Raw genomic sequence first — 14,592 nt, forward strand, 5'->3', positions numbered from 1 at the left:
GCACTGCCTTTTTCCAAAAAGCTCCTCCTTGGAGCTCCAGCTAAAGCTCCACTAGCTTAGTACAGCCAAACAGAACGGAGTTAAGCTGAGTAGTAGGACAGGACCACTCCCTAAGTGTAATTGAAATGACATTGAAATGTGTTTGTAACCTTTAAACAGACAGATTTATCTCTTGCCATGTGTTTTAGATATGTTTTTGATTAGCCATGATGTGTTGCTTTAAGGCTACTTTCTGTTGTTAGACAGGCTCCACTTGAGAGATTTCATAATTCAACAGGTCTGACAGTAATCACGCCTGGTAGTGGTTGATAAAATTAAACTTCTTTGGAGCAATCATATGTTCAAATAGGTTGGTTTGGATATTTGTCTTCACCAATTGTGATCATAAGAGCAGTTGCATTGAATTATATTATATTTTGCCTGACATTAGGATAAATGTGATAATTTGAAACATTTAAGTGTTAAAAACAGCCAAAAAAGAAATTGTTAATATGGATAATTATGTTTTCATAGCACTGTTTCTATTTGGTTGGTAGTAATCCAAAAATAACTGAAAACAGGACCTGCAAACACAAAATGTAATTCTAGTGGAGCAAAGTGCCCATGTGAAATTACTGGCCCTCATCTAAAGTGGTGCAAAAAGAAAGATGCTAATGCTTATTGTATTTTATAAACTACTTTTGAATGGAAGCTGTTAGAAAATCAGGAAACAAAACAATACACCTTGATCCAGAGGAGTTAGAAGAAAAGGGGCTGAATTTGTTTGGCAATACATTAAAAATTCTGCATCATATTCCTTTCTCTTCAAAATGTCACACTCTTCTGTGTTGGTATTTATAAAGTTCTTCATCTTATCTTATCTTATCTTATCTTATCTTATCTTATCTTATCTTATCTTATCTTATCTTATCTTATCTTATCTTATCTTATCTTATCTTATCTTATCTTTATTCAACATCGGAAAATTAGAAGCAAATTAGAATACAGCCTGGCAAAAATGGCAGAGAAGAGCAATTTGTATGGCACTGAGAACCATAATGTAAAAATGGTTAAGTTTATAGCGTTGGGCTACAAAAAGAAGATATTTTGAAAGATAAATAACAAATTCATGCATGCATTGCATTTAAACCCGCGTCATTTAACTTCCGTCGTTTACAACAAAGGAGCATTAGATGAAAGATAAAGCCTGGTTAAAGAGATTCTCATTTTCTTTCCATCCTTCTAAAAGGGAAGTGGGCCGGGGGTACTCATTTTTCTCACGACCTGCTACCGGCTGCATCGTGAAAGGACAGGACAGTGGTGGGAGGAGTCCTTTTCTGTCTTCTTGACCTCCGTGGGATGTACATATTGATATTATGGGTGTGTTACTGGTGCATGACTGCTAAAGGAGGAAAAAACTGGGCGAGATCACTGACTAGCCGGTCCAATCGCGTATCGAGGTGTGCCTCCTTGGAGGCGGAGTCACAGTGGTTTGGGCGGTCCTTGAAGCGGAAGCGTGCCTCGGCTGATCTCTCGCTGTCATTCGGCCACGGTCGGTTCCAGGAGAGAGGGGCAGCCAAGAAACACACACAAGGATCGGCTGGCTCTGTAGGAAAGACAGCAAGCAAAAAATAACCCCAAATCAAACGGACAATGAAACCGATCGAATAAGGCTCAAAAGGGAACCCCGCTCAGCTGCCACATTAACAAAGCTATTCGATGATCGAGTCCAGATCAGAGACAGCAGATAGAGAGCTGTGTCATTGAGAGGCAGGACACGTCAGGAGAAGGGAGAGAGAGAGAGAGAAAAAAAGCTGACCGACTGCACTGTACGAGTCAGCTATTAAATCGCCTCTGAAAAGCTTTGCCTGCCGCACTCATCGCTTCAAGGACATCTTCTCGCTGTCAGCCCGAAGCAAAGGAGCTCGACAAAAAGGCATCTCCGAGGTCGAAGGGGGTGATCAGAAGGTGAAAATGATTTTTACTCGCCCGCATACACAGCCTGTCCAGCGAGCTAGCATCTGTGCTAACAGCCGTTAATAGCTAGCTTGCTAATGTTAGCAACGGATAAAAAACTTCCCTGGTCACCTTTATAAATTATAACTGGCTGTATGTCAACAACTGTCGCAGGAGTATAAAGATAAAAAATGAAAAATGCATATTGTCTGGTTAAATGTGAAACGTTGTTCCCAAACTGAAACTTATCTTCGATTTAATTTGATCATAGTGTCTCCTGCTGACAGCTGTCAAAGCAAGGTCGACTGTTTTATTCCCAAACGTTAAGGCGGTTAAGTTGTCATATTTTAAACATTGTCCGATTGATTACGTTTGTGTGTTTGTGTCGTTGTCGTGCTGTTTGTAGTTCAATGCCTGTCAGCTAATTTGCCTTTCTGAAAACCTCCTCCTCCTGCTGAAAGAAGCCTGTTCTCGGCACAGCAGTGTTTCTGGTTTTACGGGAGGCTGACTGGAGCTCAGCTGGGCTCTTACAAACTGGCAACGTCACGGGGTTATAATTAGCTAAAGATGGAACATTGACTTGTTTTTTTCCTCGGTTGTATTAAGGGCCAGCTCATATGATCATGATTTATTATTATGTGTCCATAATTAAATTTAAAAAAACACTACTATTGATGAGTAATTTATACTAACAGAATACATATAAAATGTATTTAACACGTGTATAATAAAATGCCTCTTCTAAATCTGTTTGCGACTGCTACAGGAATCCTTTAAATAGAAGGTTTTTGGCATACTCCCAATTTTTGTAAAGCCTTTGACCTGCTGACGCTAATTCTGGTTTTTCTTTAAAAGTCTAAATATCGATATACTAATTCAGGATCTTGCATTTGGGAGTAGTGTTTCTAGTTTATTAGCCGTGATGTCATTTTAAAATATCTTGCTTAATACTAAATTATGTTGAACTTCTATTTTTAACAACCATACAATCTGATGTTATTGAAGTAGTCTTGCATGAGGAAATAAAATATCACCTTTATAATTTGGACATGCTGCAAATTTGCAGTACATAACTATCCTTTGCAACATATGCCCTGTTTATTACAACCCCCACCCCCCAAAAAAAACAAAAAACAAACAAAAAACAATTAGTTTCTACAGCTTGGCTTTAGATGAGTGCTGCATCATCTTGACATTGTTTGAAACTTTGGCAATATATGAGATGATATGAGAATAGCATTCAAATCATTTTATAACCTTTCTGACATTACTGATCACTAATTATTTATTTTGGAAGAGAGTTGGCGTGACTTTGGGTGCATGAAAAGGCATTCTCAGGAAAACCAGTTTTCAATAATATTTTATTACAAAGACAAAATGATGACATAGTTGGCAACTGACTTTTGCAGTTTAGACAATTATGTCTTCCTACCTGCCTTTAAATTAACAATAAGTACAACCAATATTTCTAAAATTAGTATTTTTGTGTGTATATTATCTGGATAAAGTAGATTCTTACCTTTACTATTAGCTTTTCAAAAAGGTACCAATATTTCTAAATCCAGTTCCAAAAGCTTAAATGAACAAAACAGAACCTTCTTGTTATCTGCTGAAATATTTGATGTCATCCACAGTCTAATATTGGCATGATATGTCTTGAAAATTAGAGTTTTTCAATTTTACAAGCCTGGTTGTCATAATTGGTACAGTTCTAGCAGTACGACTTTTTCATGTGTTGAGGTACACAAATAACACGTTCACGTTACTGAACTTTTTCTCAAAATTCCTAATTTTGACATTTTTAGCACTGTAAAATTTGTGCCTCCTGGTAGTACCTACTTCTGATGTATTCAATTATCAGAAAAAAAGACATTGGATATTTGAGTTTCAGACTGATTGGCCAATGAACCTGAAAACTGATTCATTCCACTGAACAACTGACATTAATGTAAGTCTATTTTGGTAGAAAGCATGTTTTTATGAAACTGAAAAGATATTATTCTATTTTTTTTTTTTCATTTTTACAGCACCAAGTGACTTGGGACACTTCTTTTGTGCCGGAAAAGAGCTCATATGTCATCATATTTTTGGACACAAGACAGTCGATTCAGAATTTCTGTTTGAGTAATGAACCAGGAAGCTGAAAGATGTAGGTGTTTATAAAGATACCCCTTTTGAAACAGGGGCACACCAACTCAGATTTTAATCCATAGTGCAGAATGTTTTAGGCAGGATATTCTTCTCACCATGTTATCTGAAGTAGAAGCAATATCCAATGTTATATTACTTAAGTTAGGTTGCCACTTCTGTAATTATGAACAAAAAGCAAAGAAAGAAAACCTTTTATGTGATGATGTGGAACTACCTGATGGATCGTAGATCCCTTGATCTATTGGGCAATGAAGGACTGAGTGCTAACCTGCAAGCCTTTCTGTTTGCTTTTTTCACAGTCTGACCAAAGAGATCGCAGAATAGCATTTGTTCTGGGGGGAGAGAACAAATGGGGGATTACGGGTTCGGAGTCCTAGTTCAAAACAACACTGGCAACAAGTCTGCTTTCCCGGTCCGAATCCACCCGCATTTGCAGCCCCAGCACCACCACCAGAATGTGTCTCAGAGCCCCGCTGCTTTCATAAACAGCACTACAGCCACAGGGAATGGCACTACGGGAGGTTCTCCCTGGCTCTTCCCTACCTCTGCCACCCACAACAGTGTGCAAGACGAAATCCTCGGGGGCGCAGAGAAGCCCAAAGCACAGCAGCAACAGGAAATGCAAGAAACTCAAGAAAAACAGCAGCAGTTATCTCCTGGGGGTCACCAAGAGACTGGGAGCGGTGGCGGGATAATTGCAGAACTGGAAAAATCCCGATCAGAGGAAGCCAAGACAGAGAACGGCACATCAGAGGGCAGCAACGGAAAAGAGAAGCAGCTTCGTCTTGAGTCACCTGTCCTGACTGGATTTGATTATCAGGAGACATCTGGTCTAGGCGGAACAGGCCCGGTACAGTCGAGCACAACCTCGTCATCCCTTACTGGCTTTAACAACTGGTCAGCTGCCATCCCACCTGCACCGTCAACAATCATCAACGAGGACGTCAGCTTTTTTAACCCAGCCTCTGCTAACAACGGGCCTCTGCTATTCCAGAACTTCTCACATCACGTCAGTCCAGGGTTTGGGGGAAACTTCTCACCCCAGATTGGACCTGCTCCGACCTTGTCCCAGCACCACCCTGCCCCGCCGCCTCACCCCCATTTTCAGCACCCCCATAACCAACACCAGCAGCACAGACGCTCCCCAGCCTCCCCCCACCCACCACCACCCTTCTCACACAGGAATCCGGCTTTCAACCAGTTGCCGCATTTGTCTAACAGCTTGAACAAGCCCCCATCCCCCTGGGGTCCGGCCAGCTACCAGAGCCCCTCTCCATCCCCTGGCTCCTCCACCTCTTGGAGTCCTGGAGGAGGCTATGGAAGTGGAGGCGGCGGCTGGGGAGGATCTCAGGGCCGAGATTATCGTCGTGGGCTTAATGGAGGGATGACTCCCATCAATTCCATCTCCCCACTGAAGAAGACCTTCCCTAACAATCACGTGGCATCCCAGAAGTACCCCAGAAACAGTCCCGCTGGCTTCAACCCAAAGTCGTGGATGGATGATGGAGTAGGTCGTGATAACATTTTCCCTTTTCAGGTCAGTTTTCTTGTGATAATTTCACCAAACAATGTTCTTCTAAGCCACCATTATGTGGCATTGCTGCTATTTTTAGAAATGGGGGGTGGCATGGATTTGCACAATTTGCTTGTTACTGTGTAAAAGCTGTCACTGGACTCTGCACTTTCACAGTTGAATGTCCCTTGTGGTGACTCACATGGATATATCACTGCAGTGGCGTGTGCCACGTTGGTGGAAGGAGGAAGGGGAGGCAATACTGGGAGGAGGATGGGTGAGGGGTGCATTTGATTTAGTCAAAAGATGGGGAAATGGAAAAGGCAGCTAGGAATGAAGAGATGGAGAACAGCTTCAGTGAAAACAGTTGGAAATTACTAAAATAATCTGAATGAAACCAAATTATCTTCCTGAGCCTGAGTGGTTAGTTGCTTCTTTGATGTAAAGAGTTTCAATCTGTTGTAGTTGTAAACATGATGCTTATTCTCAGACAATAGAAAGCCACGAGGAATAATATTATTCATCAATAACACTATTAACAGTTGTACCAGATTTGTCATCTGCACATCCTTCATGAAAAACCCATTGAGTCTTGCAGACATTTGTATTGAGGTCTTGTGACTGGAGGCCATGAATGTACTGTAAATTCATTGTATGGCCTAAACCAAAAACAGTTCAACAGGATAAGGTGAGCTTTGTGATGTGCTGCTGCATTATTTTGCTGAACGTGTCCATTAAAAAATGGATGTGGTCAGCAACAATAATAGTTAAAACAATGTTGCACTGGTAGTAAGTGGCCCAAAATATGATTAGAAATATCCCATTCACCACATACACCGACCTGAACTGTTGTTTCAAGGAACGGTTCACCCATACTTTCATATTGTTTGTATGAAATTCTGAAATTACTACATGAACATAATATATTGTGCACTCAGATTTTATTTAATGTGTTAGGGTTGAAGCAAATATTTATTTGAGCTTACTATCATTTTCAAAACCTTTTCTAGGACATCAGTAGTCTGTTCCTTCATATTTACCTGCTCATAGAATACCTGCTGGTCAAATGTTGCTCAGTTCGTCATTGGTGAAATATTTTGAGGTTCTTGGATCAACTGCTTTGCAAGGCTGTATCTGTATTCTGTCAGCATGCTGGTTCCAAATTAAGTCAACTTAGTTTTTAACAACTAAGACATTCCTAACTATTTTGTTCATTTTTCTCTATTTGCATTCAGTCAGTCAGAGGGTTCCACAGGTTAAAATGGAAGGACTTTGTTCTGACATGCCTTAACTTGCCTTGACTGTTTGTGCAGTAACATTGTAAACCTAAATCAACAATCTAACAGTCAGACAGCTACAGTAAGTAATCTTTGTTGGTGGGCTTCAGGTTTATGCAAGAGTACATTTTTGGAAACCAAATTTGACTTTGATAGCTAAAATTTTTCTTGTGGTCGTTAAAGCATTTTAGACAATTTGTTTTTGTAAAAAAAAAAAAAAATAAATAAATAAAGTATTGGTCTTGTTTTGTTTCATGCAAGCAGAAGGAAGAAGTTGCTGTATTGCATTACATAATGATTGTTGTCACACTAAGTGTGTGTGCTTTACTGCAGTCGGGGACATAAATATCAGAGAAAAGGAGAACATCACGACTGTCTTGAACTAATTCTTTCAACCTCATCACAAGTTTTCAAGTCTAAATCAATATCCAAATACAGAACTAGCATCCTGCTCTATTTCATCCAAAATATAATTTTACTCAGTCATGATTCAGTTTCTTGAATCTTTTTGTTGCTGACATAATTTTCAAAGTACATGCAACACTTTGCTAAAGTATCTATACTTGTTAATATTTTTTTAATGTAGTCATTTATTTATTTTCACATTTTGTCAAGGTACAACCAGAAATTACAATTTATTTTGGGCGGATGTATGTGTTGTATGCACAAATTAACATACTGGAAGGTGAAGGCAAACGACACTCAACACAATGTGGGAGTATCCTTTAAAACCAGTAATTACTCGATAAGTAATTATTCATGGCAAAATTCACTTATGCCATGAAGTCCTCAGTCAGAGAACATTAGTGAACAAACATCACAATAAAGAATAAGGAATGCAATAATTTCTGGAAAGATTTACTGAAGGAATAGGTGATAAAACAATATTCCCAATCTTTAAACAAGAGATGGAGCAATGTTTCACCCATTTCCTGAAACCAGAGAGTGCAAACCAAGAAGATATTGCCACCTGCATTGGCAAGTTACAGAAATCCACTGATCAGGTGAAAGCAGTGGATTTCTGCTCAGGTGAGATTTTTGGAGTTAAAATACATTCCCAGTATTTTAACTCCAGATATCTGATAGGCAATAGAAAAAAATTAGATTAGATTAGACTTGTTTCTGGTAGACTTTCAGATGTCTACACAACAGAAAAATGTCTGGTCTGGTCAGGTGAGAAGAAACTGAACTCTATGGCCAGCATGCAGAAATCTTTCGTGACTAAACACACTGCACATCCCTCCAAACACACCTAACCCATCTGACCTGCAGGTGGACGCTTTTCTTTTCAGGGCCAGGGAAAGCTGGTCAGACTTGATTGGAAGATGGGTGGAGCAAAAGGCAGGGCAATCCTGGTAGAAAATTTGTTGTGAAAAAAAAAAGCTTTATCTTCTAGCTTGATGACAACCTGCAACATACAGTCAAAGCCATAGCAGAATGGTTTACTCCGAGTGTTAATCTGCCTCCATCCACACTCATATCTAATTGAGAATCTAATTTAAGATAAATGCTATCCAACAAATTTGAACAGTCCTGACCAGTTTGATGGTTTTACAAAGTATTCACTCAGGGGTGCTGAATACACAGGAATGCTGCAAAACATGTTTTTATAGCTTTCTTTTCAATTCACAATTAGACACCGCTTTGTGATGGTTTAACACAAAATTCCAGGAAGGGACTGTGTGACTGTAGCTGCAGCTTGTTGTTATGTGTGGCTGAATCAGAACAACTAAAGTAGCATTGTCCTTCTGGCCTCTTGACTCTGTAAGGGCAGACTGGGCATGGGGCTGTGAATGGCTTTTCTGTGGGAAGGAGAGAGTTATGTAAATGCAGCCTATTTAACAAAAACAACTAGACAGTTTTACAATTAAAATTATCAACAAGTACCAAGAATGTTTTAAGACCTAAAAAAAAGTTGAAGCTAAGAAGGTGGCTTGCTGTCGCTGTCTGTTTTGGTCAGATGGTGCAGCAGGTGGTCTGTTCTCCGAATATGTATTCAGGATTTTTTCAGTAATAGACTTGGAACAAAATGTCCAACAAACTGGTGTTCTCGGACCCCTTGTGGTTCTATACTTAGTTTCAGAATTTTCTTTATCGTCCTCCCCAGTATGATCCGGAGCAGAGATCCTTGCTGTCTTTTTGGGTGGTAAATTCCCTGAAGTTGATCTCGTCCATCTCTCCCTTCCCTCTTTGTCTGTATTTTCAAATGACTACCCAATCCCTATTTCTTTTAATGTGTTTTGTTGTATACTGAATCCTTTTCATTTTTTCCCAGGCACTGGCACGCTCATGCTTAACTGACCTTCATCTGATAACTTGTACTTTAGGGAAGCAGTAATTAAAAGGGAATCTGATGGCAGTGCTGCTCAGATAACTTCGGCAGTTTCCCAGGCAACAACACATAGGTCACATTTTACTCTTTGGAGGCACCAAAAGACAAATCATTATTGATTTTTCCCAAAAAATTTATATTTGCTGAAATTCTTGCCATTGGAACTTTTTTTTGTGGCCCGCTGGGAGTTATCCTTAGCTTATTTGTTTACCAGCCTTAATCAGATCTAAAGGAAATACTAAGATGGCTGCTACTACACTTGTTATAAATATTTCAAACTTATTTTGCTGGTGTAACTTATCAGGCATTCAGATTTTATTATTTATATTTCCTTTGTTTTTTCTGCACATCCAAACCTCTGATCTCATTATGCAGATTGGCAACAGCTACCAGTAGCTGTTGCCAATCTGCAACAGTTACAGATGTGCAGCTTACAACTTTCTCTGGAGTTTTCATTGTTTGCCAGTAGAAATGATGAAGAATGTTGTTCCAGCTAAATATTAGTACTGCTGGGATTTTGAATCCTTTAGAAAGAAAAACTTAATCCTACTAAGCTTTAATCTTGATAGCGATTACCTTTGTGGAAGAATATTTGATGTTAGAATGTTGTTACATAACTTAGTTTCAGAGTGTTTTATTTGTGGGGGCAAATTTATTCTGTTGCAGTGTTAAAGCTGTTACTATAGAAACTATTGCTAAATGACGAACTCCTCAAGGTTGTAGTAAGTCATAGCTACTAAGTCATATGTTACATTTATATTCATGTCTTAAATTGATTAAATTACTGTTCAGTTTTTGCTTCTCCCTTTCTTCCTTCTTGATTTATGCATTTTATTTGTGATAAACACACTGATAACATTTGCTGATGAATTCAGGCAGAGCTACACACCGTGTTGACAGAGAGGCTCCAGTGAGTCTGACAGAGACTGGAATAGGACTGTTATCCTTGATTGATTTTAATTCTGGGAATCTTGAATATTTTATTAAAACTAAGATCTCCCAAAATTTAGTGTTCTATATAAACACATACACCTTCCTTACAGTCTGTTTGTTTCTTTTTTTAAGTTTAATAAAAAAAATAAAAATAAACAACCAAAGGTTAGAATGAGTTAAAATGGTGTATTAAAAAAAATCATGTATTATTTTTCTTCTTTGTGTTATGGATCAAAACTGAAATTGGCAATCAGACTACAAGGAAAACTGCTAAACTGTACTGGTTGGAAAACACTTGATTGAGGCATAACTACCATATGATACAGGGAAGCACTGAGTTCTGTGGAGAGACAAATATCCCCAAACTGTCGCTCTTTACTAGAAACCTGAAAAACTTGCTTCTAAAACCAGCTTACTGACTTTGAGTTGAATCTTTTTTGCTTGATTAAAATCCGAGCATTCTTCCATTATCCACAGCTGACTCGTTCATCGTTGACGAGTTAATGTTTTAAAGAAGTCTACCTGAAAAACAGGCATTTTAATAGTTCCTACAAACCCACTATTACCGTACTCTTATGGCGCAACATGCAAGTCACATGCCAAAGCTTAAAAATACTAATTTGTTTGCAATCGTACTTAACTTGCTTTTGTTAAATATAAGTTGTTAGATTATTTTTTATAATTTAAATTGGTTTTACATTTAAATCCAAGTTTAGTTTACTAAAACTCAGATAAACCCTGTAATAGCTAATATTTAAAGCAATATCGTAAAAATGAGCATTATGTTATTTTAAAGATGACAAGCGCCTCCTAAATTCCATCAGAATCAGCTTTGGATAACTTATTTTATTCCCTTCAATTTAGTTTCATTTTCAATAAGATCTGAAAAATAAAATTTTCTTGTATTATTTTTAAACACATTCTTTCTTTACATGTTTTTAGTCCAGATTACAAAATGCAACACGAGCACCCAGGTTTTAGTAAATTAAACAGGATAACATGAGGAACTGATGTCACACTTTCCTACTGTAAGCTCTCCAACTGCTTCACATACTTCCCATTTTAACACAGACGCGGCAGATGAGGGATCAACGGCTTTTGCTTTACACTTGTCATTGTTTGGCCTTTTGTAGGCTTTCTGAAACTACAGTCTCACTGTGCTGCTTGATTGCATGTCTTTTGAGCGATAGGTTTTTACAGTGTTGTTTTGGATTGTTCATTTGGAATGTGTTTTCTTTAGAAAATGGAGCTTTATATTGGGTAACTCCCATTTCAAGGATCAAACCTCTTTGTTTGCCTCATGCCTTGGATTTTTGTACAATAGTAAATGAAAAAACCCCCACTATCTTAAAGTTGTTTGAAGCACTGTAGCATCCAGAAGGCTTCCCTGCACCACTGAAGCTTTCAAATATTAGCACAGTGTAATACTTAGAATGGGCCTGTATCCAGTTGAGCTGCTGCTAATGCCCTGTTCAACCAGTACGTGCTTTTTAACCAAACATTTTTACTTCCATAAAGTTTGGTTTAGCTTCTCTTTCATGTTGCTTCTCCCCTGAATCCTCACCTGTTCGACCCGCTGTTGTGTCAGGTGCACACACTGGGCTGATTTGGACTGAAATTTGGCTTGTGACCAGGTCAAGACCCGCAGGGCTTGAAGGAAAGTGAGCCAGGCCAGGATATTGTCTCAGTAAGCCACCTGGGTTACTGTTGGTTACTGTTCCCCTCTCGCTGTTTGTGCAGCTTAGAAACCTTCCAACATGTAAAAAAACATTATTAAACTCTCTCCTTAGTTCAGTGCATACGCTTTATATGAATAAAACATATATTTTTGAAAATGACACTGCTTGCCCATGTGGTATGTAAAAATTTCCCAGGAAACACATCAATCTTTGTATAAATTTAATTGCTTTTACACAGTGAGTAGGAAAGTGGGGAAATATAGTTGACTACAGTTCAAAGTTTATTATTTCTTTTAGCTGGATTAAATTCAGAATAATAATAATAAAAAAAAACATTAATATTGTGTAGCAGTGTGATGAGATCCATCTGACCATCAAAGCACAATGGGAACAACCATTCAGATGAAAGATGAGTCAGTCAAATAACCAATAAGGCCTGAGTGTGCATGTTTCTAAAAAAATTGCCAAATCAGAAAGTTACTATGTAAAGTACTCTATTCCTAAGAAATGTAAGGATGGGTGGTGATGATGAGGAACAGGACATTGAAGACTTCCCTGCTTGTTTTAAATGAACAGTACACATTTGAGGGAAAGCTGGCAAAGATACTGTAAGCGCAAAGGTCATATAACAGCACGCTTATAGCAGGCTGAGTTGTTGGAAAAATGCAAGCAGTTAAATTCAAGACAATTCTGCCATAAAGATGTTTTGTCCAAATTGATAAAGAAAAAAAGCCTAAAAACCCCACAAATTTCTAATGTTTTTTTCTGTTTTGAATTTAAAGAAAGTCTTTATCTAACATGTATCTTGTTGGAGATTATTTAGCTAGATTGAAATTAATAGAAACTTGCTTGAATATTTTATATTAAACTGAATTGAAATTTGTAACAGAAATGTGCTATGAGTTACTAGGTTTGTAAGGTAATGTGTAGGAGGCCTACATACATTAAGAATTTCTTTTTTTTTTTTTTTTACACATCCTGCATTGATGTACACATCCTGTTGCTTTAAAGCCTCCTGACATATCAGTAACTGAGCTAATTTCACCTGCACCTGTTTCTAGGGTTACTTTCTGTTTGAAAGAGTAAAAAAGAACCTACTATATGGCTTCATTTACATTGGGTTTTTTTGTTGTTCGACTGTACCCAATTTTGGATCTAGTTTGGATATATGTAACTGTGATTTAAGTCTATAGTTACACCCCTAGTATTACTACAAAGTGTACTTTCCATCTTTTCACTTCTCTATGGTTGTTTTTCCAGAGGGAATTGACTCTAAACAGAACAGAAACCGCAAACAGCTTTGCATGCAAAACCTTTGCTATTTTCTTTTCTTTTTCTGTCTTCATTCCAAGGTGACTTAGCTCTTCACTTGCAAATGTTCTTATGGATATGGTTATTATATGATAGTAACAAATTAAAATGGAAACCAATGGAAGTTTGTGAAAAACAAAGTAATTGTGTGATATGTGCTTGCCAAACTACAGGATATTTTGAGCAGCACATTAGCAAGCTTGCAAATGTTATCTGTACTTTGTGTTTCCAACTAATGAGTGGACTCTAAGCTGCACAACTCTGCTCTTCAAGGACTCCTACCAGGAGTCAGTTAAGGTTGAACTAATCCTAGAGCTGAACATATACTGCTGTAACGTAGCCACTCCTGTTAAAACCACCCTAAATTCACTCATGCACACACTATTGAGCTGTTCAGCCAACACTGAGCAATTGGTTGGTTTTGACAGTTGGGGGTATTTTGTGTCATTATGGGTCTTTGAAATATTCGACAAGGAGAAATGGCATCAGAAGTGCAATCTGCTTCCCTTTCCTGCCCTCCTTTCTGTTCTTTTTACAATGCTTTGCTTGCCTTCCCTTTTCATTTTGGTTTCCTTTCCCCTGTTGTTGCCTTTTTGTAAGTGACCAGAAGTTAAAATTTCCAACTTACTCCCTGAAGTGACTCAAACTACCTCTTGACTGTAAAATCCTTAAATTTCATTTAGATCCAGAATTTTCATTCTTCCTTACCTGTCAGGTAACAAGCATAAAAAAATCTTCCTCTTGCATTATATCTATCTGAGCTATGCCACACAATGTAAATCTGATGAAATATTTATATCTGATGTTGCAGAAATTCTTATCGGGGTTTAAATTCCAACCTCTTATTCTCTTTTTAATTAAACAGAAGCAGCTTTAATGCATTTTAATTCGGAGAACATTTTGATAGATTTTAACAGGTGGCTGACTTGTCAGCTGCTGATGATGAATAACATATAAAATTAGCAAGCCTGGACTCTGTGGTGCAGAGGTTTAACTGCTTAACTTTTCAGTAGCTTGAACTGTATCTAAATTCTGAAGGTGCTATGGTCACAAGGTATGTTGGTCTCTTCATGAATATGTTATACTTTACAATATATATGGGGCGTCTTACAAAAGACTTGTACTCTTTATACTTCTTCACAATCCATGATGTCATGACAACTGACTGTATTTTAGTGGGATTTGATATGACGGAGTACAAATGTTGTGGCATGCTTTTGTATTCAGCTCTCTTACTTGTTTACTTTAATGAGATCCAATGCATCCAGTAGACTTCTGAAGTGTTTTAACTAGTAAATTTAATCTTTGGCTTCATTCACACCAGCTCTGTTTGATCTGTTTTAATAAAACTCAGCTGTTTGCTCAGAAAGTCCATTTCTTTTTTGAGGGAGGTGTGAATATACAATCAAACTCTAATTGCAGACCAAAAAAGTGAGGTTTCATCCGCCTAAAAACATTGAT

General features: G+C 38.1%; 1 protein-coding gene across 4 annotated transcripts in view; it reads left to right on the forward strand.

Moving 5' to 3' along the window:
• Nucleotides 1-1,310: 1,310 nt before the first annotated feature.
• cpeb4b (cytoplasmic polyadenylation element binding protein 4b) overlaps nt 1,311-14,592 on the forward strand; it is a 43,632-nt gene continuing 30,350 nt past the window's right edge. The window contains exons 1-3 of one of the 4 annotated variants that reach the window (XM_044140231.1): nt 1,311-1,947; nt 3,963-4,084; nt 4,386-5,623. In XM_044140231.1, coding sequence (XP_043996166.1) covers nt 4,436-5,623 — 1,188 coding nt within the window. In that variant the 5' untranslated portion in view covers nt 1,311-1,947; nt 3,963-4,084; nt 4,386-4,435. Of the gene's footprint in view, nt 1,948-3,865; nt 3,884-3,962; nt 4,085-4,385; nt 5,624-14,592 lie in introns of those variants that run through there. The other 3 variants (XM_044140232.1, XM_044140230.1, XM_044140233.1) reach the window with 3 other exon arrangements.

Source organism: Gambusia affinis, linkage group LG15 (assembly GCF_019740435.1).
Source record: "Gambusia affinis linkage group LG15, SWU_Gaff_1.0, whole genome shotgun sequence".
NCBI classification, from domain to species: Eukaryota; Metazoa; Chordata; class Actinopteri; order Cyprinodontiformes; family Poeciliidae; genus Gambusia; species Gambusia affinis.